Source organism: Heteronotia binoei, chromosome 21 (genome assembly GCF_032191835.1).
Source record: "Heteronotia binoei isolate CCM8104 ecotype False Entrance Well chromosome 21, APGP_CSIRO_Hbin_v1, whole genome shotgun sequence".
Lineage (NCBI taxonomy): Eukaryota > Metazoa > Chordata > Lepidosauria > Squamata > Gekkonidae > Heteronotia > Heteronotia binoei.
In genome coordinates, this window is record NC_083243.1 from 154258715 (window position 1) to 154286139 (window position 27425).

The 27425-nt window shown below is 40.4% G+C and overlaps 1 protein-coding gene across 1 annotated transcript in view; it reads right to left on the minus strand.

Annotated features, from left to right (window-relative positions):
• Positions 1–27425, minus strand: part of KCNQ1 (potassium voltage-gated channel subfamily Q member 1) — a 523393-nt gene that overhangs the window by 118689 nt on the left and 377279 nt on the right. Inside the window, exons 13-16 of the mRNA XM_060262295.1 lie at positions 20973–21048; positions 10498–10592; positions 8918–8964; positions 7250–7311 (exon numbers count right to left, since the gene is read on the minus strand). Of these exons, the coding sequence (XP_060118278.1) occupies positions 7250–7311; positions 8918–8964; positions 10498–10592; positions 20973–21048 (280 nt within the window). The remainder of the gene's footprint in view (positions 1–7249; positions 7312–8917; positions 8965–10497; positions 10593–20972; positions 21049–27425) is intronic.

Here is a 27425-nt window from a genome sequence, read left to right on the forward strand (position 1 = left end):
CACTGCAGATCCGCCGGCGTGAGGAGGGTCGTCGCGCCAGTAAAACGTAAGTGCGAAAACACCCACTTTGTTTCCACCCATTTTTTGCTTTGCCCAAGGATAACAAACCCAACTTAATTTTACACAACAAAAGCTTCAATCACTCTCACTGAAGGCTAGTATTTCTGATATTTATGTGAGGCAAAGGTGTCAATAATCAGTGAAGAAAAAGAGGGGATAAAAAAGAGAGATGAATTTCACCCTCTTTAGAAAGAACTTCATAGCAGCACAGAGCCTCTGCTGATTCTAATGCAAAAACAGACCAGAAATAAGAATTTGCTGACAAACCTGGATTCAGGCTGAATGGTGCTGTTGTATATAGGATCACAGAATCAAGTGTTGGAAGAGACCAAAAGCCCAATGCATTACTTTAAAGAGGCACAATTTATCCACCCTCTCTCCCCAGAATAAATAACTGTAGCTTAACCAGAGTAAAAGGAAAAATATGCCATGCCATCCCCTTCACAACAACAGCATGGAGCTGGAAACTCTTTCCATCTGTTGCAGCAGCTCAGTTTGGTTCTATCACAGCCTTGAGAATTCCCACGAACTTTCCAACTAGACTATTCTACTTGAATACTAGAAAATAAATGCGACTATCTTACATTCAGAGTCTCCTTCAGTAATTCCTGTGAGAGTTTCTCCTGTTTCAATTTTTTTTGTGCTAGGTTAATAAGTTGTGGGATTTTAAATACTTAGGAAAACAAAATTGCTTTAATTGTTGAAAGAGGGGGTTTGGGGTGTTTTTTTTTTTTTTTTGCTTCCTTCCTGCAGACTCCATATACCAAGCCTGGTTACTTACTTCCTGAATGAATACAGGTTGCTTTTTATATATGAAACCTAAGACTCATTGGCAAAGTTCCAGATGTTGAATAAAAAGGGGCTAAAAGCTGCTTCTAACCCGCTTCTCTGAGCAGAGTTTCAGTGCTTGTATTTCTACAGCAAAATTTTCCTCTCCACTCTTTTTCATTCACACACATATAAAAATGGAAATCAACTCAAAACCTAGCATGACCAAAATGAAGTTTTTATCCTCTTTGCTTCACTGGCAATAAAAAGTTAACATCTAGTTTAACAGAAAATATTGTCTACAGCCTTCAGCAAGCCATTATCACACCATCAATATGAATAACAAACCTTACTATTCCCTAATAAGTAGAACCAAGCCACACATGTAAACAAAGATAGCTGTGAGACCTATTGCAAAATCATATTATTTCTGTTTTTTCCCCTTACTGTCAGCATTCATACTGTTGTCAAATATTCATGAGAATGTAAAGGTATTCATCCAAACTCACATTGCAAGAAGCATGGTGGATCTCACTTCTCTCCCTTTTTGGAAGCCTGATTGCCAAAAGGTAAAGCACTACTCAACAGACTTCAAAACAGATAGATCATTGTTTTAAAAATTAGAAATAAGTAATGCACTACTTTCTACAGATCCTGCTTCTAGCCTCTTCTCTCCCTCCCACCATAGCAGCAGTAGTAGGCACTGTTATATAAAAATCAGAAAACATTATTTGTTTTGCTCAGGTATTAGAAGGGGATCTGAAATCTACTAGTAAATTCCTGTTCTTCTTAGTGGAAATAGGAAACAGTTCAGACTGCCCTAACTGCACAAGGAGAGAACAGTATTATGACCTCTTATACTATATGTATGTGGAAGTACAATATGAAAAGCTGTAGGATGCATGCTCGTGTGGCATACTGTACACATGCATACTGTAGGGTTCAGTGGGGGGGGGGATCTCTGAGACTGCTAACAAATGGCAACCTCATACAATTGACAAACTAGACCAGAACAAAAGCATTAGGCATATCAGAGCACCTTCCTGGCCTGTTAAATAACTGACAATATATTAGTCCTGAACTGAGGTCAACCAACCAGTTAAAACAACAACTGACTGTCTTCCCAGTCTTCTTTCGGCACTTCACAGCCCCTGTAAAGATCCTTTTCTTTATGCCCCAATTCAGCTTGCCCTACTGACCTTTAACTTAAGTAATAATTGAACATGGCAGGAGACCTCTGTGGATGAAACATTGTGTTTTCCAGATAATTCATTTTAGCTTCTCTTTTCTGTGAGTAGAAGCTTCTGATCAGCCTGTATTAGGAATCAGATGCTGGACTAGATAAAATTTTGGTGTGATCCAACAGGGTTCTTTATCTATTTAGGTTGTCAGATACCATCTTCAAGCTTAAAGAGTTCTGCATCAGTTCATCCAGCGGCAATCTCAGTGGCTCATTAATGACACTCATGAAAGGCTCTGCATATTTCCCATAATTCTGCCAAATGCCAAGCATGCTTGTCTTCATTCTTATTTTCACTGAAATGTTATAACTCCCCCCATTAGGCTATACATGTAAACAGAAATTGTGAAATGCTCTACCAATCAAGTCTTGACAAATTATTGCCCAAATACAACCTAACGGAATTTTATTCTAATGCTCCACCATATTAAAAACAGATCAGATTCTAACACAACATTTAAAATGCAAACTCAACCTTTGAGGGTCACAGAATTATTTTTTTAGAGTAAAATGATATGCCAATAATGCTTCCAGATTTTTTTTATATATGGTCCTATATAGGTGTTAATTTTCTCCTGTATATTTGCAGTGCATTTTTTACTCCATCCCACATGTAAGTAGGCTGTATACAAGAACGGTATGAACTTAGTTTCAAACCCAAATTTCCTCATCAATTTATTTTTGAAATCCTAGACAAAACAGGAATTGTTTAAATGAATATTGACTCACCTTAGATTTCCAAGTCCCACTGCCTACTTACCTACCCACATAGGATTGCCAACCCAAACATGATAACATCACATAGAAGAGACGTCATCACTTTGGGGATGGAGGTCATGCATGTTTGCACTCCAAGCTGTGACTGAAGCTTAGATTGCAGGCATGTGCTGTCCCCAGTTCCACAAAGCATGTAAAGGATACCTTTAAATGCTTTGGGGAAGAAGTGCATGCATGCCCTCTTCCTCCCCCAAAGCATTTAAAGGTATCTTTTAAATGCTTTGGGGAAGATGGGGGAATCACACATGTTTTCACTCTGAGCACAAACACATATGCACGCTGCCTTCCCCCCAAAGCATTTTTTGTGTATGTCTGAGTGTAAATATAGTTGCAGTTTTGCACTTTTGTATTCCCCTCCCCCTTAAAAATCAAACTCAAGTTTTAATCACTCCAGAGGCAATTACAATCACATTGTGCAACCTGGTTATTCTTTTCAGCTGATCAAAATCACATTGGCTAAATATATATCTTACTGATGTTGGCACCAGCAACAGATCTAAGGGACAGTTGTAATGCCACTTTCCATTAAGTGATCAAGGGCACAAGTCTTCATCTTGTCCCAGTGTTCTGATCAAAGTCTGCTGGTAATATTTAACTGCTTAGATGTGACAAAACAGATCTTCAGCAACTTTCTTCTTACTTCCCTCCACAACTATGCACATATATAAAAAACAAAAGTAACCCTGGTAGTTAAAGTTGTTACTAATCTATCTGTTCCACTCTTGCTGAGTTACTGCCTTGTTGTTGTTTGTTGTTCAGTCACACAGTCAATTCTGACTCTCTGTGACCCCATGGACCAAGTCACGCCAGGCCCTCCTGTCTTCCACCATCCTCCAAAGTCCGCTCAAATTTGTGTTAGTTACATCAGTAATGCTGTCCTGTCATCTCGCCTTCTTTTTTTGCCTTTTGTCTAAGGCAAAACAAACAATGCCCCTAAGGAATGCCAAGAATCCCATTCATTTCAGACCAGTGCCATACATCTAAAGTATAACTCTTAGTGCACACGTGTACCATCCCACCATCTTGCAGCCATTCCACTGTCACACATGTAACAAAGCAGGAGATGATCTCTCTCAGGGTCACTTCGCCCAGACTATCTCATGTGGCAACCCTAACTAAACTTTATAACTTCCTTCCTCTATCACAGGAATCTTGAGGCATGAATCACATCCACACAGGAACAGATGGGGACTTTGTGAATTAAGTGAAAGTTGAAAGATTAAGGCTATGATTTAAAAATAATCAGCAATTGCTCCTGGATTTTAAGAAGTGAAGAATGACTTCTGTAGGTCAACAGAGCTGTAGACACAGGGAATAAAATGAAATGTTCTTTTCCCAACAAGGAATTAAAAAAAATTACATTTGGTGTTCAAAGGAACATTGACTGCTATATTGCTGTTGAATATAAGACTATTTGGCATGCAGTATACAAATAATCACTAAGCCTATCAAAACAGCCACACTGAACTGTCAAACAAGTTTAGCTGCAGTTTTTCCATGTTTGAGAAAATTGAATAAAAGGAATATAAACAGCTTCATTTTTCAAAACTGCTGGTGGGAGTATAAAAAATTCAAAAAATTTCAAGCATCTGTGAATTAGCAAGATTTAGTTAACAATCACATTACTAGTCATTGCATATATTACCATGAATCATCAGCATGAAGCAACTTGAAAGCAAGTCACAATACCTGCACAAGAAAGGACTTCCTTATTCAGTACAAGGGAAAAAGCTCATCACATGGAAAAGTATGCATTCATGAGCTTTTCATCCATCCAGTGAAGTGAATTTCCATATACAGAAAGTCACTGTGTTCATCTGAATTAGAAAGGAGCACCAAACTTCACCCCAAGGCTTTATATTTCAGATTAATTAAAAGAAACAAGGTATTCATAGAATCACAGGGTCATCTAGTCCAACCCCATGAAAAATGCAGGAAACTCACAAACACCTCCTCCTAAATTCACAGGATCTTCATTGCTGTCAGAAGGCCATCTAGCCTCTGTTTAAAAACCTCCAAGGAACGAGAGCCCACCACCTCCTGAGAAAGCCTGTTCCACTGAGGAATTGCTCTAATGGTCAGGAAGTTCTTCCTAATGTTGAGCCAGAAACTCTTTTCATTTAATTTCAACCCATTGGTTCTGATCCTACCTTTTGGAGCCACAGAAAACAATTCCACACCATCTATATGACAGCCCTTCAATTACTTGAAGATAGTGATCATATCACCTCTCAGCCGTCTCCTCTCCATGCTAAACATGCCCAACTCCTTCAACCTTTCCTCATAGGACTTGGTCTCCAGACCCTTCACCATCTTCGTCGCCATCCTCTGGACCCGTTCCAGCTTGTCTATATCCTTCTTAAATTGTGGTGCCCAAAACTGAACACAGTACTCCAGATGAGGTCTTACCAGAGCAGAGTAAAGCGATACCATCACATCATGTGATCTGGACACTATACTTCGGTTGATTCAGCCCAAAATTGCATTTGCCTTTTTAGCCACCACATCACACTGTTGACTCATGTTCAGCGTATGATCCACTAAGACCCCTAGATCCTTTTCGAAAATACTACTGCTAAGATAAGTCTCCCCCATTCTACAACCATGCATTGGATTTTTCCTACCTAAGTGCAGAACTTTACATTTATCCCTGTTAAAATTCATTTTATTGGTTTTAGCCCAGTTTTCCAGCCTGTCAAGGTCATCCTGTATCTTGTTTCTGACTTCTTCTGTCTTCTCAAAATATTTTAAGAGTTCAAACAGCAGTTTCACCATCATACACCCATCATCTTGGGTTGAAATACTGCCTCATTTGAATGCAGGAAGTTCAAGTGACTTTAGTGAGACGTATGAGCATAATGTACTTCAAAAGCAGGATCGTAGTCATTAACTCCTAAATGTTATAATCAATTAGCAGTGCAACAGCTCAACACAACTTTTAGTGCATGGGTTGGATCCAGCCAGCTTTGTCTCTTCAGGTTTCTTAAGTCCCTTTTCTGTAGCTTTTTTTTTTTTTTTTGCTTTATTTTAGAATAAAATGATTTCAGGCCTCACTAGTTATTTCCAAATAATGGGGGAGGGACGGTGGCTCAGTGGTAGAGCATCTGCTTGGGAAGCAGAAGGTCCCAGGTTCAATCCCTGGCATCTCCAAAAAAGGGTCCAGGCAAATAGGTGTGAAAAACCTCAGCTTGAGACCCTGGAGAGCCGCTGCCAGTCTGAGAAGACAATACTGACTTTGATGGTCTGATTCAGTATAAGGCAGCTTCATATGTTCAAATAATGGTCAATCTGAATTTTTGGGCAATAGTAACAAACCAATATGACAAGAAATCTGCTCCAAAGCAGGCAATCATGAGAATTCAGACAAAAGAAGACTGTACTGTGTGCCCAGTCCAACGTAATCAATACCCTTCACATCCTCTAAGAGTGCCACCGATATATTTTTTGAATAAAAAACAGAGTGTCAAATTCCAATTGGCAGGTATTCCTCCTTCCAGCTGGTGCTGCTGTGATCCACCTGTCTCCTCTCCCCACAGGACTACATTGTAATAACATATAAGAGAAAAGAGAAGGAAATGCGGAAGGCAGGCAGAAAAAAGACTGCAGTAGAGTGGTGGTTCTGATAAGTGGAGAAGAAAGCTGAGTTCTTATTAAAACAAAAGTTCCTTTCAAGCTCCATCCATCTTTAAGACTGTGATTTTTCTCTGTTAGAAATTTTTCCAGATGCTTTAGTTAAGTTTGTTATTATCCATTCCCTCCTCCTCCTTTCCTTCTTGTTTTGTTCATATTTGATTGTAAGTCTTCTGGCACTAACTGCCTTTCTTTTTATTGTCTGGCTGCCCTAGTGTAATGCATATTTCTTTCCCTAATCAGAAGGAATCCAATATCTAAGCCAAAACAAACCAAGATGGATGAACAGATGCAGGTAGTGGAACTTATTATAATTCCCCTCTGCAGTACACACAACATAGTATCACTCTGCTATCACTGATCACAAGTTTACACTGAGAAAAGCAGGGCATAACAATAAACAAAGCTTATCATCATATATGGTTTGTGCATATGAGAAAATCACAAGCAATACTAGTGCACTTGGCAGTGTCATTAACCCCATTCTGTGGCTGCAGTAAAAAATACTGCATATCACACCCATTTGTTCTCCTTTAGCAATAAGATGTTATAAAATTAAATGTCCTAGGAATGATCTCCTATCCATCCCCGCCCTGCACAAAACCACACTGGCTTTTCTTGAGTCTGTTTTCTTGCTCATATATGGACTGATTACTTGATCCATTGTCTACCAAACGTCCAGCCTAACAATGTGTTTCAAAATCAGGAGGCAGCAAGGGACCCTGTGTATTGTTCCACTGAGAAAGGCACATTTTCAATGTATGTTAGGCCTACCTTGTCTTCCACTCTGTTCAGTCGGGCACCAACTGTATAATTCCCCCGGTCTTTGTTTTTTTCTGCCCAGAAAAAAAATTGTCAGATGAACATCAAGTGATACAAAGTATTGAATTTAGTCACAACAGTGCATTTAACTAACCCATCAGAGTCATTTAATTGAACACTGCTGACAGAGGGATAACTTTATTTTATAAGAGCAGCTTAAGCATACCCTCTTATGGGGCTTTTTTTTGTAGATAAAGCCCAGCAAGGACTCATTTGCAAATTAGGCCACACTCCCTGACACCAAGTCAGCCGGAACTGCATTCCTGTACATTCCTGCTCAAAAGAGCCCTGCTCTCTTAATAGCTCTCAAGTGCATAGCACACTAAGATTTCATGTTATAGTTTATATCTGAAGAATTAAACTTCAGCAAAAAATAATGTCAGTTAAATTTAAGACAAATTTAGCTAAAAATGCATATAATAGCAGCAGGAGGAAACCCACAGCCCATGAAGAACATATGTGAGACTGCAAGTAACCACAATGCATGAACAGGTAATATAAAGAAAAATGATCAATAGAACTTGGGGCCCTAATCATGGATGTCGCAGGTCTGTCATTAACGAGTGTGGTGGCCACACACTTGATCTAGCATTTTGCTCTGGGCAGGAAGAAGGTGATCTGAAGGGGCGGGGGGAAGTGGAGATAGTCACGTTTTCATGGACTATCTGCCGGGGTTTAGATTTACAGGGATAGCAAGATCAATTACTGCCTCTGTAGAGTAATGGATCTGATTGATTTTCACAGCATTAGGGGAACTTCCTGCTGATATGGTCAGAACTCCTGTTGATGCCCCGGTTGACCTCTTGAATTAGGGAATGACCCAGACAATTGACATAATTGCACACAGGCACCTTCTCTCAAGTCTTAAGAGCTCAGGCAGCCCCTTGGTCTACTGAGGTGCAGTGGATTATGAAAAGACAAGAGAGATGGCTAGATAGTGGAGAAACACTTAGGATGAATTTGACAAGGCATGGGTCTTTTAAAAGCCTATTCCATGGTTGTGGTGATGGAGGCAAACAATATTTCTCTGCCAGCACAGCATCTACTCAATACGGACCTGTGGAATGCTTCCAAGAGGTCAGGCAGTTCTTGGGTTCCAATCCACAGAAGGTGGTGGGCTGCTCTGCAGCCCTCTGTGATCATTTTGTCAAGCCTTTCATAGATAAAATGTTTCTTATCTGTTCAGATGGAGTTTAAATTAGCCATGATTCATTATTGGAATTTTTTTTAGAATTTTAGAATTTATTCAGCCAAGTACAGATAACTGTGGTGCAACTTTGTGACTCAATACAGTGAGCATTTACTGTAAAGCCATGATGAGTTGATGCTGCAATTCAACTCAATGGGGCTTTAAACTTTAAAAGCTCACTGTGGTAAACTGTACAGTCATGCGGTTGCTCCTCCCTTAAAGCAGATGGTAGTACATTGACTCCTAACGAAACCTACTTGGGACCCATCCTGTGCTTAGGGTGGCACTGTAAATATAACTAACAGCAAATTATTTATTTTACACATCATAATCAGATTTGGCCTCCTATGCACTTCTATCATGTGCTAGAGAAGAGCATCACCTATGGCACATATATCCATGTATTGTAACTTTGACAGATGATGATTTACCTGAGAGAGAAATAAACAGTGATGGTTTCCCTATAGATTGGTCCAACCTGTTAGAAATAAAAGGTGTGTCAATAAAAGGATGAAAGTTTTCTCAAGTTAGTTCATGACAATTATTGCCTTTCCAGTCACACTACAAGATGCTCTTACATAGCTCCTCACTTGCAACAACTTTTGCCCCTTCTATTGTGAATGTTTAGAAGAGTGTCTGATCCACACAGTCTTTGTGAAGAAGCCATCCATTCACTACTACCAACTGTAGTGTACTAACTCTTCCAAAAACTGTACATTGGCAGGAATCCAGCTTCTTATGGAAAGAAATGTTTTTGCAGAACTCAAATACCTAAGTAAAAACAAGACTACTAGCAGCAATACTGTAATATATAGCACCTACATAATACAATGCATTTATAATACTGAGTAAATCTTATGAATGTCAATATCAAACATCTTTGTGTGTGTGTGAATGATACAAGAAAGCCAGCTTCTATCAAAAGTTTTAGCTTATTTTCTTCCATCTCTCAGCAGGACATCCTTCAGACAATTCAGCCAAAATGTGATTTTTGTAGTAACAAAATCAGCTTCACTATGATTTACTCTAATAATTATTCACAATGATTTACTTTGATAATTATTTTCTCCCCCATCTTATGGCAGCGATCATCACCTTTTTTGAGGCTGTGGGCACCTTTCTTATTCTGACACACGTGATGGGAGCAACCATAAAATGGCTGCCACAGGAGGTGGAGCCAACCACTCAGATAAAGCTCAAAAAGATGGGTGTGAGAAAATCAAACAAACACTGTAGTGGCAGCTGCCACTCAAACAATGTTATTTCAATTTGCACAGCCAATTAGATCGTCAGGGGCAAATCAGAAACCTTGCTGGGCAAGGGCCCCATCTGGCCACACCCAGTTTCTAAAAACATTTGGTGAGCACAAAAAAAAGTGTTGGTGGGTGCCATAGCACCCATGGGCACCATGTAGGGGTCTCTTGACTTAGGGTATATAAATGGGGGGGAAAACCCTTTAATTCTGGAGTAAATAGCCCACATCCCGTTTTTAAATCCTATTTCTATTGACTTTTAACTCAACCTCATCTCAACTTTGTTCCTTTTCCTTGCCAGCAGAACCAGAAGGCAGTAGCATAGGATAAGGGCATTCATTGGGGAGAAGCAATGGGCTGGAAAGTCTCTCTCTGCCTACTGATTCTGTTTAGCAACTCTTCTCCCTAACATTGTATGACCTAATATGTAACTCTCCCTTTAGTGCCTAGGTAGCCTCTCAAAACAATTTTCCTTTACCCTTCTCATAGGATTATCTGGCATAGCCTTTCTCATCCAAATTGCATCTCCACTTCTATTTCCTCCTTGCCTTACTCACATCCACTCCCTTATATACCTACAGCTTCTGTTCTTTACCACATTCCTTTCCACAGGTCCAGATTGTCAGCCCTAAAGCTGTTGATTCTGTTGATAATGGATTCTGTTTCCTGGTTAGCAGGACCATACTAGAATTTGAAGTCGCCACAGGGCTTGTTTCTTGCTCTTTTAAAAATATTCATACCAAGATTCTGTCTCATACCTTCTTTGAAGCTCTTTTATCCGCACCATTAAATTGAGATGACCCTGTGAATATTGTTCTATAACATCACGTACATCGTAAGGTTTTCTGGCTTGCTGTAAAAATTAAGAATGAAAGAGTTGTTAAAACACCATATTATACCAAGCCTACGGATGAGAATGAAAGGATGTGGAATACTCAGAAATCATCTTTCTCCTTTTTTTCAGAACTTAAATGAGAGAAGTGACTTTCAGTATGATCTTCTAATCTGAAATTACAGTTCTGGCAATGGTGTCTTCTAGAGGTGTGCATTAGGATGTACATAGATAAAAATATACCCGAAAAATAACATTGATTTTTTTTTTGTATAGTCAGTATTCCAAATATATCTGGGAATTTTTCAGAAAACTGAAAAAAAAATGGCCCTGAATAATCCCAGATATATTTGAGATTTACCAGCATTTGCAAATGCCAGGGGACTGTTTTTCCTTTCCTTTCCTTTTTTCTGCCTTTGTTTCTGTATCTCCAGGGATTTCTATGTGCTTCCCAGGCTAGTTTTGTCAGTTTCAACTGCATTCTGTCAGTTTCAAGAGAGTTCTCCCTCACCTTGCTAGCCTTGCACCTTCTTCACATTTTTGGCACAGCACTTGCAACCCCACTCCCCATACACTTGGATTTGTTCTGCTTACATTGCCACGGTGGCACTGCATTCTGCTGGGCATTCTGTACATTGCAGTTGCTTCTTTTGAGTCTCTGATTCAGAGAGAAGGGGGGGTATAAATCTACGGTCTTCTTCTTCTTTTGTGTTCACAAAAGTGGCCTCCAACTTCAGTTTCTACTGCAGATTCTCTGGTTGCATATTAGTACTGCTAGTGTAGCACCGGTTCTGCTGGGCATTCTGTACATTGTAATTGGTTTGGATGGGTTTACAAAAATGCACCCCCCCCCCTTCAGTTTCTATTACAGAGATTCTCTGAACTTGCTGCTGGTGCTGAGTGATTGTTATTTGCAGGGATGGATTTTCCCCTGGAAGCAGCTTGCAGGGTTCTTTCCTCCATCCCCCCCCCCATAGAAAATAATGGAAAATGGCTGGGGGCACTCTGTTTAAAATTGGACCTTTCAACTACTTGATTTATAATTTGGACTTTTCCACACAAGGATTTTGTTCACATGTCCCATGGAATCATAGTTTAATTGAACCAACTATACTTAGTCTACTTTGTCTGAATGCTGATCACTCACTAACTAGGGTTAGATAGCTTATTCCCTGGTGCCAACCTCACCACAATGAAGGCTGAGAAACCAGAGAGATCTCTGAAGGGGAAGCAGAGGAATGAACAAAGATGATTAGAGTAGCACAGGGGTGGCCAAACTGTGGCTCAGGAGCCACATGAGGCTATTTCACACATACTTTTCACACACACTCTTTCACACACTCTTTTTATGCAGCTCCTGGAGGTCAAGGAGGAACTTAATGCAGGTTTACTCTCAAGCAGGACTCATTTGGGGCAGGAGCTCATAGGAGCAGAGCTCCAAAACCTCTAAATTATATTGTGCTCTTTCTTTCTTACCTCCCTCCCTCCAAAAAAATACTTGCTTCTTGTATCCACTGTTCAAACTTCCTGTGAGAATTTTGCTAAACTCTAAGATTTGACAAACTTTCTAATATTTTCCCCACAAAAAGGGGGGGAAATAACCAAAACAATATAAAGCAGACAGATGGAAATCTTCATTATGCCACTGTGGCCGCACAGAAGAAAGTAATTTAAAAAGTATCATGGGAGTAAGGTTTTATCCTGACAAGTATAATTCAAGAAGCATTTTAAGGTACATGCTGAGCTGATATAATTAGTACGCCCTCCGGTGATGTCAGAGGTGTGTGGCATATGCAAATGAATTGTGCTAACGAGGTCTGGCACCTCTTTTTCTATGGAATGGCCCCTGCTCTCAAGTAGCATGCTTAGCATCAGGACCTCAGTCAGCCTCTGAATGCTGACCCACACAGGGCCGGATAAAACCCTGTGGAGGCCCCTAGGCAGTCAAAATCTCAGGGGCCCCTTGCAAATTCTCAGAGTTGGAGTGGCCGCCCTGCTGCCTGTGGCCTGCAGGCTCCTTCTCAAAAGCCCCTTTGACAAAGCTGTAGGGGAGAGGCAGAGAGAGGCAAACTTTTTTTTTTTAGAGTTGGAAGGAACCTCCAGGGTCATCTAGTCCAACCCCCTGCAACTTGGTGATGATGCCAGAATCAGTTGCACCAGGCAAGTCAGGCAAAGAGCGGCTCAGTTGCTGGCTGTGAGGGCTGGACCGGGCTTGCTAAAGGTGTGGGGGCCCTTAGGCCAGTGCCTACTTGGCCTAACTGTTAATCTGGCCTTGGACCCACAGGAAGGTGACTATTTCTGCCATGCATGAAATGGGGAGGAGGGGGAAATAGGCAGGCTTGCAAGCTCTTCTCCACCACAGAAGTTGCTTGGAGACCTAGAGTGGGAAAAGAGAGCACAAGAGCCAAGGGAGCCACTGGACAGAGGGAGAGAATTGTATTTATTTATTTTATACCCCGCCCTCCCCGCCGAAGCAGGGTCAGGGTCACAACAAACAATTAAAATCAATACATATTATAAAAATTACACATTCAGTAGTTACAACAGTGACTAATTTGGTGCTAATCTCTTTGATATTATGTTTTCAGAGTGATGGTATTTCTTCAGTTTCCCTACGATATAAGCTCCACAACAATTAAAAGTCAACCAGAAGAGAGCCGTCTTGCAGGCCTTGCGGAACTGGACAAGGTTCCGCAAGGCCCTTACTTCCTCTGGCAGTTGATTCCACCAGTAGGGGGCTGCGATCGAGAAGGCCCTCTCTCTAGTGATCTCCTTAGGCCTGGGGATTACTAATAGATTTTGAGATCCAGATCGAAGTACCCTCTGGGGAATGTGTGGGGAGAGACGGTCCCTAAGGTAGGCAGGTCCTAGGCCATATAGAGCTTTAAAGGTAATAACCAGCACCTTGTAACGAATCCAGTATACTATTGACAGCCAGTGCAGTTCCCATAGTCCCGGCTGTATGTGCTCCCACCTGGGAAGCCCCAATAGCAGCCTGGCTGTGTTCTGCACTAGCTGTAGTTTCCGGGTTCGGCACAAGGGCAGCCCCAAGTAGAGGGCATTACAGTAGTCTAACCTCAAGGTGACCGTTGCATGGATCACTGTTGCCAGGTCGCTGTGCTCCAGGAAGGTGACCAACTGCCTCACCTATCTAAGATGGAAAGAAGTGGATTTAGCAGTGGCTGTTACCTGGGCCTCCATTGTCAAGGGAGGTTCCAGTAGCACCCCCAAGCTTCTGACCTTGTGTGCCATTGTCAGTGGCACACCATCAAATGCTGGTAAAGGGATTTCCCTGCCCAGACCGCCATGACTCAAGCAAAGGATCTCTGTCTTCACTGGACTCAGCTTCAATCAACTCAGCCTAAGCCATCCTGCCGCAGCTTGCAATGCCAGATCCAGATTTTCTGGAACACAGTCAGGCCGGCCGTTTATCAGTAGGTAGAGCTGGGTGTCATCAGCGTACTGGTGGCAACCCAATACATACCTCTGGTCAATCTGGGCAAGGGGGCGCATGTAGATGTTGAACAACATTGGGGAGAGCACTGCCCCCCAAGGCACCCCACAATTAAGCACGTGCCTCTGGGACAGTTCTCCCCCAATCGCCACCCTTTGTCCCTGACATCTAGGAATGTGGAAAGCCATTGCAAGGTCAACCCCTGAATCCCTGCATCGGTGCGGTGGTGGGTCAGTAACTGATGGTCGATCATATCGAATGCAGCCAATAGGTCTAACAACATCAGTACCACCAAGCTGCTTCTGTCCAGATGCCACTGGAGGTCATCCACCAGGGCGACCAGCACTGTCTCCGTCCCATGACCTGGGCGAAAGCTGGACTGGTAGGGGTCTAGAATTTTAAAAGGCAGTGCAGGGTTCCCCTTAGTTTCATAGCTCTTATAGGAGCTGTATTTACTAACCTTGGTGTCAAGGCAAAGAGAGATGCATAATGATGCAAACAGTTGTCAGTGATTTATATGGTACATGTATCTCTTTCTCTCATTGGTGTTCTTACTATATTTCAGGCCTTTGTACCTACTTTTGATTGCGAATCATTATTGCTCTTATGCCAATAAAGGTCTGAACTTTGAACTTTGAGCTTGAGCCTGAGCCATGACACATCAAAGAAGACAGGACTCTCCTTAGCTCCTAGGATTCAGTTGTTTTCGGGTTGACAATATGTCCAACTGGCAAAACTGAATATTATAATGTTATAATAAATAAGGTCTCTGTTCAATCCTTCCAACATGGTACTACTTGCATGCAGGTAGAGGAGAGCCCACCTACCACCAGTGCAGCATGTGTACATGGACACTGTGCATGCCATTAGGGAAAAAAGAGACCAGTATGTGCCTCTGTTCATCCATTCCTTTCAGCTCAGTCAAGGAATGTGAACTCTGATTCCATGTGTCTTGCCTGAATAAAATGATGTGCTGGTTGAGAATATGTGAACATGTTTCCGTTCTCCAACATGGCTTAGCACAGAGAGGAGAAACAGACTCCTTTATGCCTTATGGTAATTACTACAAATATGCCACTGTGCCCTTGGTGGGATGGGATTAAGCCTTATTAAGAAAGCTCAAATAACCAATGGTTTGGCTCAGACCTGAACAGGGAGATGAATCTTCAGCCAACTGTTTGTTGATCCATTCATGGCTGTTTGGTATGCTGCTTCACTGTGTTCTGTGCTAACAATGCAGTGCAGTACAAACAGCCTCATTCTACTCCCTCCTTTGTTGTGCCACTGCTCCATTTGGCAAAAATTGTTTAAATAGACAGCCAATTTGGTCATAAACAGTGTTTCCTCTAAGCTGAGTTAGTGTGAGCTAGCACACAGTTTTTTTAGCCTCCAGCTCACACATTTTTGTCTTAGCTCAAGAAGGATGGCCCCAGAGCAAACTAATTTATGCAGCAGCCACATTGCTCACTTATGACTTTAATGCCAGTAGCTCATAAAGTAGAATTTTTGCTCACAAAACTCCACAGGTCAGGAAACATTAGTCATAAATCATATGAATAAATAAAAAGCCCTGTGTTAAAAGAACCTCCTACCATTCATCAAATGAATCCTTAGTAACATTGCCAATTTGTGCATATCAACTTCACTTTTGTGCATGCACAGTTTTGAAAATACCTGACACAAGCCTGCTTGTCAGGTATTTGCATCATTCAGCAGGTGTCTGAGCAGTTCAGTGCCGAACTGAATACACCAGTCGATCAGCTCCCATCTAATCAACTGGCAGAGCAATTGTAAGCAGGTCTCCCTGGAATCCTACTTAGGTTCATTCAGTGGGCTTAATTCCAGGAAAAGGTTTTTAGGATTGCATTGAAAGTCAAGCATGACTGTCAAATATGGTTGCAGCAAAATTTGCAGCATCCACAAATCATATATGATTTATATATTTTCATTTATATTTAACAAAACAACCTGCCAGTTACAATTCTCCCAGTTTAAAAATGGCACTCAACATCCACTTCGAGTTCAAATGGATTTTCAGTTGTTAAATCTGAAAATCTTTCAGTTTTTAATATATATATATATATATATATATATATATATATATATATATATATATATATATATATATTGCTCCTCCAAGGTCAATTCCTTTTTTCCCCCAGTAGCCAGAATGCTTTAAGCTCATGGCTCATACCTCTGTCTTCATACTAGCTAGCCAATAATTCTAAGAATGGCCTGAAGCACTTTTTTTTTTTTTACTGTGCATTGGTCTACTTATGTAGGCCTCCCATTCAAAATTATTTTGTGTACCTATGGGAGAAAAGCAGGGTATAAATACTTAAATAAATAAACACATTAATTATAGATACTAAAGATGAATAACACTATTGCCTAAAATAAGCTATGCATATCTGTAGTTAGGATGTTTTCACACATAGTTTGGAGTGACTGCCAAGCCGACAGTAGCCACAATGCTCTTTCCTATTATGAATGCCTCTATTCTGTTTTCTTTTCTATATTAATAAACAGAGGACCACATAAACTGTGAAAATGAGGCCAATGCAGTTTAGACCTCACATATGACCCACCTTCCATTTCACTATTGTAAAACTAGGCTATAAGTCATCAGGTACTGCTGTGATATATTTTTTCCAGACATTTATTTCAGTGGAGTATGGTTGCCTAACAAATTATGCTCCTGCAGATCTAAGCAAATAAAAAAAAATAGGGAGAAAAAAGCACATATATAAAATAGGAAAGAAAAAGCACATATATGGGTATTTAACACCTTCCCCCCCCACACACACATTAGTTAACATTGAGGTACAAAAGTAAATACTGAAATATGCCATTTTTCTTCACTTATGTGTTAACTAGTTAACTGCATAGATATAGAGCCCAGCTGCGAGTTGTGTGGGAGATCCATGATTAGATCTTGCAGCATTTTCTTTAACATTAACAAGTAACCACAGGAGTGGCACTTTCAGTTGGAGTCTGGGAACTGAGAAAAGGGTTTTTAACAATGGTGAGGGGAGGAAGAAAACCCAACTTGACCATATTTGGGTGTCACAAGAAATGTTCAATTGTGCTGCATGTGTGGAGAAGTGTGTGCGATGGAGTGCAGCATGTAAGGATGGCAAAAGCCAGGTTTGTGCCTGACATCTGAATTTAGCTAATCACCTTATGATTGCTGCTTGCCACTCTTACATAAAATTGTTGTGAAATAAAATGTGACTGAGGCCTAATATTGTGAAACTGTAATCACATCTTGGAAAATTTAATCATTTCCTTAGAAATATATACGTTAACTGCCCATCAGTGGCCCCCTATGCTGTCTTACTATTTTTTTATTACTTGTGGCTTCCTTTATGCCCCCCATTAGGAATATTGTTGATTATGTTAAACAAGATGGAATATTCTGAATAATAGGCATGAAAGGTAAAACAGAGCACTGCACATGTTAAATATGTACGCAGCTGCTGCATACTTGCTGTTCTCCATTTGATAGTGTGTGCAGCCGCTGCATGCACACAGCTTTTCCCTTGGAGTCAAGAAAAGAGAGACGGAAGTTCAAGCTACAGGAACTTCTGAGAAGGATAACCAAACAATAGCCAAGTGCCAGTGGATGAAACATTCTTTGAAGTACAAAGAACTTTGAACTTTCTTGTTTGCCAGAGAATCCTCTGAAGCGATTATAGAAAATTATGAACACAATTCCTGATTGATAGTTACCCTTACTATCAGTCAGGAATTGTGTGCATAATTTTCTAGTAAGGTAACTGAATTACGTATAAAGCACAGCACAGTTTGCGGTAGTCCTTTGAAATATAAAGCTATAAATACATCAAGAGCATCTGGTGACATCACTGTAAGCTACAACAGACGTGGCAGTTACCCTTGTCATCACTGGAACCCCAAACTATATTTTGAGGCTTGTTTGCCATGTTCAGTAGCGTTTTATTATTCATTTTATATAATATGAAGTATACAGTTGCAAGGAAACGTGTTACAAACTAGTGGTGTCATTTACAGAAAAATTACCTTTTTTAAAATAATGCCATTTTAAGCAACATTCATTTGCTGTTGGAACTAAACTATGCAGATGTAACTCCCTGTGACTGAAGGCATGGGGTCAAACCATAGAGCCAGGTTCACACAAACTATTTTGCTGTTTATTGCCAAAAAATATTTTTGTCCTTCCCCTAGTCTTGTTATGTGTGGCTTTTGTGAATTGTCCTTTATTCTCAAAGATTTTCCTGATCTCCTGTTCCATACAAGTGAATGGAGAACTGAATTTTGTTCCATTCCGTAGCAAAAGATGAAGAAAAAGAGATTGCAATCAGAAAGGGGAGGCAATTCATACCATGTTATTTTTCCTGAATAGCCTGAGGCCCTTGGATTCTTAGACATCTGGAAGCCACCAGTACTTTTTTGTTCATATGGGGCTGGCCCTGCCCTACTCTTAGATAGAGCTCTATTTACATACTTGTATTTACAGGTAATGAAATGTGCTTGCAAATGAAAGCTTAGACCATGAATAAAACTTTGTTGGTCTTAAATGTACTATTGGGCTCAAGCTTTGTTCTGATACTTGTGTTTTGTTGGTGCTGCACAGAACCTGAGAGAAGAACAACAATGGCTTTAGATCAGGGGTGTCAAATGTCTAGCTCACGGGCCAAACTAGCCCACTCAGTGCTTTAATCGGGCTGGCAGGGCTCTTTTCTTCCCCTCCTCCCTTCTGTCTTAAGCCTTTGATGCTCTGAGGCTGTCAAAGTTCCTAGCTCCTTCTTCCTTGTCTCTGCAGAGGCTAAAGTAGAAAGCAAAGCTGCAAAGAAAATGCTGAGTAGATTTTCCACTCATGTCTCTGGGCACATAGACTTCAATGGAAAATCCACTCCACGTTTTCCTTGCAACTTTGTCTTTGCTGCAATGTGCTTCAATGGAGTGGAGCTCAGTGTTAACTTCCCAGCATTCCTACAGCCAGCTGAAGATTCCTGGAGTTATGTCCTTGCACATAAAGGGTTGATGCTTTGAGCCAGCTTTGTCTTTGCTCAATGGACATGAGAACTGCTGCCTAGTGAGTACTCTAACTTGGGAACCCACAGCAAAAGGGGGATATTACACTGGAGAGCCATTACCAATCTGAGTAGACCCCGGGGGGGGGGAGAGAAGCTTGCAATGCCCAGCCATTTCATGTTTTCCTAGACTCAGAGCATTTTATATTTTTAATTTCTAATATGATCCTTGTGCTTTTTCTCGATGTTTATTTTAAAAATTGCATTGCAAAACCCCACTATTCCCCTACCTTTCCATTTTAAACAAAATATTTCAAGAGTTTTAAGCATGTTTGTATTTTAAGTTTTAGAAAGTAATATCTTTAACTGTGTTGGTCTGTGTCCTTTATAAAGCTTATATCTCTGCTATCTGGCATTACATTTTATGACATGCATGGTTCGGCTCCACAAAGTCCCATTTATGTCAGATCTGGCCTTCCTAACAAATGAGTTCGACACCCCTGCTTTATATCCTCCAATCCTCAACAGACTGGCCACAAACAGGTTTGTTTACCAGCACAAAACTGTGTAAACAACTATGTAGCTTTCCAAAGATGCCATTTAGAAGATCTGGAATTTGATTAACCAGATGCCATGTGTGAACCAATTTCCTCATGGACTCTTCCCCCCCACCCCAGATTCACATCTGAAGCTTGTAGCTCACATGCATTTCTAGTTCTTACGCATACTTTCTCTACGGCAAATGACAACACAACACCTTCAGTGTTACAAAGATGTCTCTTTCTCCCCTTTTGCACATGCTCTGATTTCTACACAATTTCTCAACAAAACAAATGTTAGCCCAAGGCCTGGATAGTGCCCAGGTTAACATTGAGAGCATCCCCCCCGCCCCCCCCCCCAAAAAAAACAGTCTTAAGCCACATTGACCTTCTTCTTTCAGGAGTTCCAGGAAGCCCTTGTTGCTCAAGTCAAACCTGCCTCATCATGTGAAATGCTGTGATTTCAACCACTATCAACTTGCCTGGAGAAGATTTATAGAACATAGCCATCTTGTATTTAATCAATGTTATGAATTGTAATTATTAGACTGAGTGAAGGGCAGGATATAAATCCAATCTCTTCTTCATAATCAGTATAATGCTATCCACCCTAAAAAACAGCATTTCCACAATTTCCTCCAGAGGAACATGGGTTGTCAACCTGAAGATGGGGGCTGGAGATAATCCATAACTCCAGATGGTGGAGATCAGTTCCTTTGGAGGAAATGGCTGTTCTGAAAGGTAGACTTTTTCCTCCCTAAATCTTGCCCTTCCAAGGCTCCACCTTGTGTTCAATGGAACACAGCCTACTGAGATGCTAGAATGTTGTCCAGTGAAAATCATACTGGAAATGACATGAACAGTGGATTGCAAAGTACAGATAGCTGGCCTTCTTGTAAGGGGATTTCCCATTAATGTGTGTACAAGAAGTGGTAAAATCCCTCCAGTGTGCTAGCAAATTTCTATCCCACTTTCTTATCAGGATCTCAGCAAGCATGGCAGAAACAAGGTTAAGGTAGTGTTCTGCTCTCTAGGCCCACTGAGTCAGTCTGACAATTATACGCAATTCAGAATTAATGAAGACATATGAGAATGTTTGCATTGCAAGGAGACAGAGATAACAAAAGGTGAAAGGTCAAGTCCATTAGCAGAAAATAACATTTTAATTCATGCTGCATTTTAGGGGCTTAGCCCATTCCCAGTGCGTCCACAGTTGACTAACCTGCTGCTAAACAACCATCCCATTCAAGAAGGAAGAGAATAGTGGGTGTAACTCACCATTGCTAAAATGAATTGCCTGGGTCTTTCCTTTCTTAAGTCCATAAAAGAAACAATAAGTCAGAAGAATAAAAGGGTTTATTTAGAAAAAGCAGCGCTCTATTCATCAACTCACCTGAAATTTCTTCTTGGCCACAAAATACTGCATCCGACGTATCACTTTAATGGCAGCACGGTGATGTTCTCGCAAGCTGTGGGAAAAATGAGAAGGGCAGGTGAAAAAAAGCATCTCTGGCCAGATAATAATGATAATGACCCTCAGTAAGTCCTTTGGTAACAAGTGAATGTTTATAGAAGGGGCTACAATTCTTCCTGTGGACACAACATGCTACAATTTGTGACAAAGGATAAAGCTACTAAAATCCAGTTTTATCTCTACAATTTATGCTACAGCTTAAAGCCTTTCATAGCATTAAGTGGTAAGGAGTGAAACCTACCCAGTGTCAAATGAATCAACCCAGTTTTCTTTCCCACCCTTTTCCCCTCAAAAGTCACAGTCATTCATGTTGACAGATATAAGTTTCAGATTTCTATACTTGCTGATACACAGTACTCTAGAAAACAAGTACCCTTGCATTTTAGATGGAACAAACACCCTGCAAAAGAGGGGGCAGGGGAGTCTCAAGTTCTAACAAGTTCCCTTCCCTTCATTATTTTGCAAAAATACATATCAGTTTGGTTGATTGCATGGTCACCTGGAAGGCAATACAGCATTTACATACGCAATCACGATGAAGCATATCAGCAAGTGAACAGCAAATTAATATAAGGCTCAAATGATTTAACTGGAATTCGAGTATGCTGAAAAAGTAAGCTTAAAATGCCAAATATATGTGACAAGAGTTTTTTTTTTTTTAAGGAAACAAAAAGACTACTTTGAGAATGCTTGTTGTAAAATTAGTGCAGAAGCATAGGGCAAGAATGGTATAAAGAACTATTCACACCAAACTCTGGGGCTTTCTATGAATGAGAGAGTTTCAGTTGTTAGATTTGTTAGTAGTGACACAACAATGTAGTAGTAACACAACAAAAACAGTATTTTCCAGGGTGCAATCTTTCACGAGTTGAAGCTCACTTGGTTAGATATGAGTAAGGGAGCTATCCTAAGCAGTTCTACTCAGAAGTAAGTCCCATTTTAGTCAATAGGACATATCTTGAGGAAAATGTTCTTAAGATTGCAGACTAAGTGGGTTAAAGACTTCATATGTCTTCTACCACCTCTTTAGTCCAACCATCAAGATAATTTTTTTAAAAATTCCAGCAAAATCCCTTGTGCTGGATCTAAGTATGAATTTGGCTGAATGAACAGTGAATAAGATTTTCTATTCATTCCAGGCAATAATTAATAGCTTCATGAAAGTCTTTTTAATCCTGGTGAAAGAGTGCAGCTATACCCACTGAACAGACACAGTGACAGTAGTTCTGTTTGTATAAATTGGTTTTTTTTAAACTCTTAAACTGGAGAGGAAAACACAATCCTATTTTGGTATCCCTTAGGCTGAAAAGTTTATAATGCCTGTACCAAGGCCACCAATTCAATGCAACAGCAGATGATTTTCAGCCCCTGTAACTGTGAATTATAAATCTCATTGGAAATATGCCAATAGGTTGAAGAAAGAAGATGCCTCTTAACGTTAAACAGCTTTTTGGTTGTTTTTTTTGTGTAAGCTTGTAATCATTTTATTGTCTCCAATCTAATGCAAAGAATAAAGCCTGACAAAACTAGAAAACAAGACAGTATTGTTCCAGATACAAAGCCACAATGATCCTAGCAGTCATAAACACATTTGCTTAACACAAATCTTGTTCTGGCATATATTTATACACATGTCAGCTATAACCTAAGTTAAATGACGTTCCTGCTAAATATAGTGGAAGCAGTGTCATTTGTGACAAGATTTTCTTTTGCTGCTGAGTAAAACTGCCATCAGCTTCCAAACAGGGCAAGGATAAACTGTTACAAAGATAAGAGACATAGACAGTGTAACCAGAGGGTCTGGGAAAAGGAAGCACAATCAATCCACTTTGCAGTTCCCTAAGCATATTACAACCACGTATGAGGAAGAGAGGAAATAGCACTTTCCCAGTACAACCTAAGAATGCACACATAGACTGTATCTGAACAAAATAGGTGAAGAAGTGTGCTCTAGTCCATGAAAGCTTGTGCTAGAATACAGTTCTGTTAGTTTTTAAGATGCTGCATATGCCTGGACATTAAACAGGATTTTTTTTTTTATACTTTTCAGTCCCATTTCACACCATCAACTCGCCATACCTACCACAACACAAAAGCAGGAAATGCCAAATATCACTCCTACGCTTGGTTTAAAGTTTGAATTTCCTGCCTTTGATTGATCTATACTGTTTGAATGGCCTGTGATAATAACGAAGAGCACAGTCCCTGATTTTACATATGACTTTATGGCTGGGTGGTGGTGGGGTTACTTTTTTTTTTCTTGTTAAAATCACCTTTGAAGGCTTTTCTGACTTTAATAAGGTGTTAGCAATTAAACTGAATGTGAATAATTTGCTTTTAAGAATGATTCCACTGATTCCACATTCATGTAACTGTTATTAACTAATGATAACAACTGTTCTGTACTGATACTCATGTATCAGTAAAATGTACTAGAAATGGACTCTGCTACCTTTGCATATGATAAGGACCACAATATTTGCAAGACATCTCTATTTTTGTTGTTTTGTAGATTTCAGAGTTAACACTGAATGGAAGCACACAACACGAAGTTAGTTGCTGCAAGGAGTGAAAGTAACAAATTTTGTAGTGCTGTTTCCCTTTTTTCTGGAGGGGGCAGGGGTTTAAAACTGAAGTTAGGAAGTACTGTTTGGCCATACCAGCATCCCTGGATATTGTTTGCCTGGGCTCCTGATTCACTTGCAGGTGCAATTCAAAGTGCTGTTTTTGACCATTCACATCCATAAGCTTGGACTCTAAGTACACTGGAAGATGCCTATTCTGCAGAATGCCATCCCCCATTCCTTAAGGGAATGTTTGGTAATCACACTCAGTACAGCCTTTTCCACAATCTCACCCTTCCACCCTTTTCAACTCCAGAAAAAGGTCAGGTGAAACAAGTTTTTATGGACTTTTAAGGGGGGAAACTGTGGAAAATATTTCTTTTTCTGTCAGGCATCTGACTTGGAATCAAACCAGATGAGACGCTGTAATATGTGTGAAAGTTGCATCATGAACTGCTGACTAACAGCAACAGAGTGCTCAATTGGAAGTGGGGCTGCAATGAACAAGAAGGCTTCATTATTTCCTTTTCCAAGCTCAAATTCCCCTCTGAGCTACTTCTGGCCCTAGTAATACATGCTGCCTACACCGGGGCAAGTAACAGCTCTGGGGGAACCATTTGATGGTGGGCCAGGAAGGTGGGAAAGAGTTGTTCTACCTTCCCCTGTGGCTTCAATTTCATTCTTCTTCCCCACCTGCTGTTAGCAAGAAAACGGCACACTGGACATCATTTCATGGACATGTCATTGTCTCATTTTGTTTGAGCTTTAGCTTAATTTTGGGGGGTTGTTCCTACTATTAAAATGTTTACCTTTGTTGGCTATTTAGCATAGTTGTAGAGGGGGAAAAAAGTAAAGCTAGTCTCCTGTGCAAGCACCAGTCGTTTCTGACTCTGGGGTGACATCGCATCACAGCGTTTTCACAGCAGACTTTTTAACAGGGTGGTTTGCCATTGCTTTCCCCAGTCATCTACTGGGTACTCATTTTACCGACCTTGGAAGGATGGAAGGCTGAGTCAACCTTGAGCTGGCTACCTGAACCCAGCTTCAGCTGGGATCGAACTCAGGTCGTGAGCAGAGCTTAGGACTGCAGTACTGCTGCTTTACCACTCTGTGCCACGAGGCTGCTTAGTTGTAGAGAAGGGGTGTACAAAACAAATCAGTATTTTTTGCGTTTGGGTATATTGAGCCCCCCAAATATTGGTATTTTCTGATATTCCCTAATCCCAATAGCAGTATGGTGTTTGGAATTTTTCAGACATCCTAATTCTTTTTGGTTTCATTATACCCTATGAGGACCATTATAGTCACTGGTCCTGCCACACAGTAGGGGACCAGGAAGGGTCTTCCACCGGCTGCCACCACTCTGGTAAGGATATGTAAGGAAGGGCCCAGAGCACCCAACCACCCTTGTATCTTCCTTTTTAGTAAAATTCTGTGGCTAAGGAGACATGAGGACCCAAGCAGTTAAGCAACAATAGTTTATTTACAGTGCTCGAATAATAAGTGGGTAATAAAACTTATAGTTCAACAGTGAAATTTATAAACAGTAAAGGTTGGTGCAAAACAAAAAGTCCTAATGTGACTTGCTAAGTGTTCCCTTCCCTAATACCAAAACTCACCCTCCTTGAGTGAGGTATCTCTCTTCAGCCGCCTTCTCTGCAGAGAGCAGCTTTATCTCTGTAGCCTTTCCGAGAGAGAACACACCATGTCTGTGCCTTGGCCTTTTATGCTTTCCTCCCAGGTCCCACCCCTCTTGGGCTAGTTTTCCCTCTGAAACTTCTTCATCCAGTCAGAGGGGCAGAAGGGAACCTGGGAGATAAAGTTCCTCTAGCAACTCCTAGGCAGGCTCCTCCCTGTCCTCTAGGTCGCACTAGGCCTCAGATCATGACAGGTATAGGGTATAATTGGAAATTGATTCAGGGCTATCTGGAGATCTGGGAGCTATTTTGAGGCAGTGAGACCAAATTTTCAGCACAGATGCTGGTGTCTCTCCTCAAACCCTCCCCCCTCCCAAATTTCAAAAAGATTGGACCAGGGAGTCCAATTCTATGGTCCCCCAAAGAAGGTGCTTCCATCCTCTGCTGGTTTCAATGGAAGAGAAAGGCATTTAAAGAGATTGCAGTCTCTTTAAATGCCTTTAGCAAGTTGTGAGGCATTTAAAAGGCTTGTAGTCCCTTTAAATGCTCTTTAACTTTGGCTATGCAGTGGTCCCGAAATTTTCAGGCTTTTGGGGGCTCAGCTATTTCAGATATTTGAAAAAAATACTCTGATCTATATCCAGATGAAAAAATAGCCCTTCCCCCCAAAATCAGGTATTTTCCAGCTATTTTTAAAACTGGATATAGCTGAATGCACACCCTTATTGTAGACTACTACTGCATACAGAGTTTCATTGTTGCTATTGTTTTTGTTGTGGTTGGATTCAGTTTCTTCTGGGAGAAAGCATGTGATGTAATTAAAAAGAAAAGAAATAATACTTATTCACATTTTTAATTTTATCTTTAGAGCACCAGGTTTTAATGATAAATACATGAAAACTGAGCTGGCATATATTTTCTATGCAGACGGTGAAAATCTTCCCTTGTAACAAAATCTGGTGGAAGAGATCTGGAACACACACATTAAGCCATTTCGCTAGTACATTTAAGCCTAATGAAATCTTTCAGCGTTTGGTCTCTTGAGAATTCTGGTATAGAATTTGCTGCAGTCCAAGGTTAGTCTAATCTTTTCACACATTCTGTCATTCCTAGTAAGGTATTCATGATGGAGCCTCTCATTACTGTGTTGTGTTTTACATGGGATGGGCTGAAGTGGATTAAGTTGCATGTTCAAATATTACATAACAGGAAATGAGCAACTGCAGTATAGGAGGACTGAAATCAGAGTAAACTATTATTGAATTCTGTGGATGCTATGTTACTTTCTTTTTGTGATCCTTTGTTGGAACTTGGTCACTAGATTTCAGATGTTTATGAAAACAGAATTCTTTCTAGGGACTCTTTGCCTGCCAGACTTCAGGAAACAATATTACCTATACAATTTATATTGTTTTAACATCAGCAACTAACAGCTGCTGCCAGTTAAAAAGCTATAATCAGAATAATTTCACTTCCAAACCTTAGTATTAAAGATATGTCTGACAAACTTTAGTTTTAGAGATACCTGTCTGTGTAACACTTTATAGTAAATATAAAAAAATACTGGTCTGTATCTGACTAAGTGGTTAAGAAAATTTAAGTGCTATACAAAACTTAGTTAAGAGGGGATGGTGATTTCCACTGATCCACCATGTTGCAGCCCCCTGAGCTTCCTGAATTCATTTGGGTGGTCAAGAGACCCTCAGGAGCAGCACACTGGGGCTCTGCAGAGAAAAATGGAGTTGGCAGAAATTGCTCTTTGTCTAAGAAAAGTTAAGTGCCCTAAAATTTTCTTAATGTGGTTGAAATGTGAAAATTTTACTTCTCTTATTTGAGGGAGAGGTTGGCTTAAATGGTTTCAGTCATATGTAACAGAGTTCAGGTGAACAGCTGTGATATACAGCCCTTTTCCTGAGATATAAACCCTGACTCACACTTAGCACAACAATCTGCAAAATATGCACATGTACCAAGTGATCAAATACTGGGTAAGCTAACATTTTTGGCTTTTCTCTCATATCAGATGTGGTCTTTACCCTTTTTTGTAAGTGACACAAGCATGTGAGCATATATTTCAGTGTGTGTGTTTGTATATCTGTTAAAGAAAAAGTATTATAAGGTCAAAACTGTCATCCAACAAGAATCATCCACAGGTTCTATTATGCTCATTT